Raw genomic sequence first — 5,783 nt, 5'->3', positions numbered from 1 at the left:
CCCGCCGATCTCTTACTCCTTTTCTCCAGGGTCTGGATTGGGCTGCTTTGGCTGCCAGGAAAATCCCAGCCCCATTCCGGCCCCAGATCCGCTCGGAGCTGGATGTGGGCAACTTTGCAGAGGAATTTACGCGGCTGGAGCCTGTTTACTCACCCCCTGGCAGCCCCCCGCCTGGGGATCCTCGAATCTTCCAGGTAAGAGCTCACAGAACCCCAGGTGCCATGGAGACAGGACCTCGCTGCCAGCCTTGGCCCTGGCTGACTCATGGCCCTGCATAGGCCCTGTGTTCTGATCAGGACTCAGCGTCTCCCCCAGACCCTCTCCACTGGTGGGGCACCCGGAGTCGTCAGTCCTACAGACTGCCATGGCGGGACACGTCTTTGAATCTCGTGGTGTATCTTGAAATTTCATGTTAACTTCCCTTCTACTCCACACATCTCTTTACTGTTCTCTAAAAGCATCGTTTTACCTATTCGGTTGCTTAAGTGGACGACTAGAAAGAGATTCCATGTTTATACTGTGGCTTTGCGTGTTCCTTTGGCAAACCGTATCACATTTGTGGAAGCACAGGCCCCCTCCACTCAAGTTTAGAAGCTGAGGCCTGTTGGACAAGTCCAGACTTCCTTGCTCGGCATTCCAGGCCCCGTATGATGTCATTCTTGCTCAGGGCTCTGGCCTCAGTGCTCACTGTGGTCCCACTCGGTGCTCCAGCACCTATGACGAACACACCTCTGTGCCTTTGCACATGCAGTTCCCTCCACCTGGAGTACCTTCCCCACCGTTGCCCACCTGGCAGGCTCCTAGTCGTCTTCCAAGCCTCCCACTCCTGTTTCAAGCCGTGCTGCTCCTGTGTGAATTCTTCCCCACTCCCCTAGTCCTGGGCTGCCCTTTCCTTGTGCATCGGTTCTCTGTAGCTGGCACCTCCTCTGAGCAGTGCGTCAGGTTGTATCCTAACTGCCTTCCTGAGACGGCTTCCCCTGGTCCGGAAACTCCCAGAAGGCAGGGACTGACTGTGTTTAATTTCTGTGTCCCTTTGCCCAGTGTGGGGGCCTGGCCTGTAGGACACGGTCCGTAACTATGAAGGAAGAATAGGCCAATGTGAACCGTAGGTGGATCAGTCCCCTCTGTGAGCCCTGTCCCAAGTGATGGCTTTGCTAGAACCATCCATCTGTTGTCTCACGGTTCTCATGAGACAGTTCTTTCTGGTGAATCAGCGGTTACTTTCATTCATCCATTTCACGATTCAAAAATATGTATCGAGTGCCTACAATGTGCCAGGCGCTGATCCGGGCACCCGGGGACTGATCAATGAACCAAACAGAAAAGCCTAGAGCCTGCATTCTTGTGCACAGTGGGGCTGTGTGTTTAGCAGAAAACAATACATCATCAAAATGACCCTTAAGAAACCCTTGAATTGCCTCTTTGTATTTCCTCAGTGGCCCCTCCCCTTGCAGGCGGGGGGGGGGGGGGGGGGCAATGTTTGGTTTGAGATGAAGGAATAATGACTTTTTTGTATTCGGTGGGTAGGTTTGAATTCTCATAAGCTAAGTGTGTGTGATGCCAGGCCATGCCCCTTTTATGCATTGGGTCCGTCCTTGTCTGGGTCACTACATTGTGCCAGATGATGGCCTTGGAAGGGCGGAGTCTCAGATTCCTGCGGGATGCGGACCCACGTGATCATAGAACAAGCTGGAATAACATGTCAACACATCCTATGTGCACCAGGGATGCCTCTGCCTGCCCTGCCCCTCACCCAGGCTGGGTCTTCCTAGGACTCCATTTGTGCCTCCAGCCCCTATACCCACCAGCCTCTGACACAAACCCCACCCCTGCAGGGATACTCCTTCGTGGCGCCCTCCATCCTGTTTGACCATAACAACGCGGTGATGACAGATGTGCTGGAAGCATCTGGCGCTGGAGACCGGCCCGGCCGGGCAGCGGTGGCCAGGAGCGCCATGATGCAGGTGGGTTGGGACGGGGGTGGGGGGGGGATGTTGATTCTGGGGAGTCTGGGCTCAGGGACTCCAGACCTGGCTTCACCAGGTGTGCCCACGGTGAGGTTTGGAGCCTCTCCGAGGTGGCATGTGAACGTGGCCGCAAGGCTCCCGGGTGCGACCTCTGACGCGCCTCCTTCGCCGCCAGGACTCGCCCTTCTTCCAGCAGTACGAGCTGGACCTGCGGGAGCCCGCACTGGGCCAAGGCAGCTTCTCCGTGTGTCGCCGCTGCCGCCAGCGCCAGAGCGGCCAGGAGTTCGCGGTCAAGATCCTCAGCCGCAGGTGGGCGGGCCTGGGGTGGGCGGGGCCTGCAAAGCCGGGGCCTGGAGGGCGGGGCCGGAGGTCGGCCGAACTGACCCCGCCTGCCTCGCCCCCAGGCTGGAGGCGAACACGCAGCGAGAAGTGGCGGCCCTGCGGCTTTGCCAGTCGCACCCCAATGTGGTGAAATTGCATGATGTGCATCACGACCAGGTGACGCTTTCTTGGGCTGGGGCGCAACGCAGGGACTCAGGAGACTGCCCTTGGAGGGCGGGAGACGGGGTGGGGGGGTGGCGGGCGGGGAGGGCAGGAGGAGGAGCCTGAGGCCTGGGTGCGGGGGCCTTGAGGGCTACGGCAGGCCAGGGAGGTGGTATCGGAGGGTAGTAGGGCCGGAGGATCGGAGGGTCGGAAGGCGGAGCTGAGAATGGCCAAGGGAACTGAATTTGAGGCCGACGTGGAGGGGGCTAGGATTTAAGGTGGCAAAGGGGCGGAGGCCCGGGAGGCTGACTTGGGGCCTACGGGTTGTTTTGGGGGTGATGGTAGTTCCTCGCTCGAATAGGGGCGGGGCCTGAGGCTAGGGGCGGGGCCCGGCCGGTGGGTGGGGCCTGGCCGGAGACCGAAGGTTCCCAGCAGGACCCGGATGGTGACCTAGGCCCGCTCCGCTCCGCCCCGCAGCTGCACACGTACCTGGTTCTGGAGCTGCTGCGGGGCGGGGAGCTGCTGGAGCACATTCGCAAGAAGAGGCACTTCAGCGAGTCCGAAGCGAGCCAGATCCTGCGCAGCCTCGTGTCGGCCGTGAGCTTCATGCACGAGGAGGCCGGCGTGGTGCACCGCGACCTCAAGCCGGAGGTGGGCGCGGGGCTGGGGGAGCCGGGGAGGGCCGAGGCTTGGAGGGCTAGTCCCTAACAGGCCGCCCCGCCGCCCTCACAGAACATCCTGTACGCCGACGACACGCCCGGAGCCCCGGTGAAGATCATCGACTTTGGGTTCGCGCGGCTGCGTCCGCAGAGCCCCGCGGGGCCCATGCAGACGCCCTGCTTCACGCTGCAGTACGCAGCCCCCGAGCTGTTGGCGCAGCAGGGTTACGATGAGTCCTGCGACCTCTGGAGCCTCGGCGTCATTCTGGTATGAGACGGCGTCCCCAGGAGGGTTCAGGGTGCCCCGAGCCTGGGGTCCGAGGGCTTCTCGAGGCGGGCGAACAGGGACGCCCCCGAGGCGGAGGACAGGGGTCGTCATGGTGGGGGTGGCAGCGTTTGCTCGGAGGCTGGGTTTAGAGGGCCTCCTCATACAGAGGCAGGGTTGCTCCGGTGCTGAGGTCAGGGCATCCCAAGTATTAGGGGTTGGAGGTCAGGGTTCATCCTCAGGCGTTACCCTCATGGAGAGGGTGAATGGTTCTGTGGGTGGGTGGGCTGAGTCGGCCTCCTGGCCTGTCTCGGCCCTGCAGCCCGGACCCGTCTCACTTTTCCCTCCACCTCCCCAGTACATGATGCTGTCGGGGCAGGTCCCCTTCCAGGGGGCTTCAGGCCAGGGCGGGCAGAGCCAGGCGGCAGAGATCATGTGCAAGATCCGCGAGGGGCGCTTCTCCCTTGACGGGGAGGCCTGGCAGGGCGTGTCTGAAGAAGCTAAGGAGCTGGTCCGAGGTGTGGAGCCGGTGGGGGTGGGGGCAGGGTCACAGATCATGGCTGGGGAGGCGGCGGCCGTGGGGTCTCGATGGGTTAAGTGTTTGGTCTGGGGAACTGGGCCGGGAGGAGAGTGGGGCTCTTGGGAGGTCTCTGGGGCGCAGCCTCCACACACACACACACACACACACACACACACACACACACACACTCGGCCCCTCCTCAACACTGCCCTGCCTCCAGGGCTCCTGACGGTGGACCCCGCCAAGCGGTTGAAGCTCGAGGGGCTGCGGGGTAGCACGTGGCTGCAGGACGGCAGCGCGCGCTCCTCGCCCCCACTCCGCACCCCCGACGTGCTGGAATCCTCGGGTCCGGCTGTGCGCTCCGGGCTCAACGCCACCTTCATGGTGAGGGGCGGGGCCTGTGGGCGGTGGGCGGGCGGGGCCTGGAGAGGCGGGGCCTCCGAGCCCGGAGAGGTGAGGCGCACCGAGTACTGACCTCCCTCCCCCGGTGGTGGTCGGCGCCTTGACCTTTGAGAGAGGCTGCGGGCCGGCCACCTGATGGCCTTGATCCGGTGGGATGGGAGGGAGGGGCTGGGTTGGGGGCCCGAGGGGCCCGGCAGGTGGTGGGGGATGGGGGACTCACCCGCCTTTCTGCCAGGCCTTCAACCGGGGCAAACGCGAGGGCTTCTTCCTGAAGAGCGTGGAGAACGCACCCCTGGCCAAGCGGCGGAAACAGAAGCTGCGGAGCGCCGCCACCTCCCGCCGCGTCTCCCCCGCGCCCGCCGCCCCGGGCAGGGCCCCCGCCGCCAAAGGAGCCCCCAGACGAGCCAACGGCCCCCTGCCCCCCTCCTAGCCCCACCCCCCACCCCGTAACCTCCCTTCCCCCACAGGGGCTGTGACCTGGGAGCCTCCGGTATCGGCTCCGCCCCATCCCCAGGGATTGCCTTTCCCTCCCCTTCCCCCCCCCCCACCCCACTCCCAGACAGAGCAGAAGTATTTTTATAAGCAGAGAATTTTTTATGTCTTACCAGATAGAGTTCGAGATGCAGGGAGGGAGGGGCCTCTGCCAAGACAGCGCCTCATCTGGCTGAAGTCACTTCTCCCCCAGGGGGCTGTTCCTGCAGGGAAGGGCTCCTCCCGCATTTCTACGCACTGAGTTGCCTGAAACTGGGACCTCTCCCCTGCCCTCCCCTGAGGCCCTGCTCTTGGGAGGGGGCGCCCCTCTCGCTGTCACTTTATGGACTGTCTGTGCAATCATGTCCACCAAAGACCTCTGTTGGGGAGGGGGGTTCAAGGAGAGGTCCTGGGGGACCCCTGAAGCATTTCTGCCTCACTTTATGTCACCCGCTTCTCCCCTATTGGGGCTAAGTTAGGAGGTAGGCAACCCCTAGAAGGGGAGGCCCCTTCTCACCCCCCCCCACCCCCCTTGGCACAGCTGCCCCTGGCTGGGGGCAGGGCCTTGAGGGTCTGGGCTGGGCATCTGCAGTCACTGCCTCAGCCCATCCAGGCTGTGCCTTTGACTTTAAAATAAAAGTCCATCCAGTGCTGTGTGGGAGGTCTGTGTGTGCGTGGAGGGTGTGTGGGGCAAACATTTCCAGCCAGTGGGGCCTGGGGCCCCAGAGAGGAGGGACAGGGCAGACCCTTTGTCCATACCCTCTGTCCTTGACTTTTTTTTTTTTAACGTTTATTTTTGAGACAGAGAGACAAAGCATGAGTGGGGGAGGGTCAGAGAGAGGGAGACACACAATCTGAAACAGGCTCCAGGCTCTGAGCTGTTAGCACAGAGCCCGACGCGGGGCTCGAACTCACGGACCGCGAGATCATGACCTGAGCCGAAGTCGGCCGCTTAACCGACTGAGCCACCCAGGCGCCCCTGTCCTTGACTTTTGAACCCAGCAGCAGGAGGGCCA

General features: G+C 62.5%; 1 protein-coding gene across 1 annotated transcript in view; it reads left to right on the top strand.

Annotated features, from left to right (window-relative positions):
* Positions 1-5,423, top strand: part of RPS6KA4 (ribosomal protein S6 kinase A4) — a 10,983-nt gene extending 5,560 nt beyond the window's left edge. The window contains exons 9-17 of the mRNA XM_049643535.1: positions 30-194; positions 1,836-1,964; positions 2,143-2,276; positions 2,372-2,465; positions 2,928-3,101; positions 3,183-3,377; positions 3,733-3,892; positions 4,115-4,278; positions 4,532-5,423. Coding sequence (XP_049499492.1) covers positions 30-194; positions 1,836-1,964; positions 2,143-2,276; positions 2,372-2,465; positions 2,928-3,101; positions 3,183-3,377; positions 3,733-3,892; positions 4,115-4,278; positions 4,532-4,726 — 1,410 coding nt within the window. The 3' untranslated portion in view covers positions 4,727-5,423. The remainder of the gene's footprint in view (positions 1-29; positions 195-1,835; positions 1,965-2,142; positions 2,277-2,371; positions 2,466-2,927; positions 3,102-3,182; positions 3,378-3,732; positions 3,893-4,114; positions 4,279-4,531) is intronic.
* Positions 5,424-5,783: the final 360 nt, after the last annotated feature.

This window comes from Panthera uncia, chromosome D1 (assembly GCF_023721935.1).
Source record: "Panthera uncia isolate 11264 chromosome D1, Puncia_PCG_1.0, whole genome shotgun sequence".
Taxonomy (NCBI): Eukaryota; Metazoa; Chordata; class Mammalia; order Carnivora; family Felidae; genus Panthera; species Panthera uncia.
This window is presented reverse-complemented; position numbering and strand designations above follow the sequence as displayed.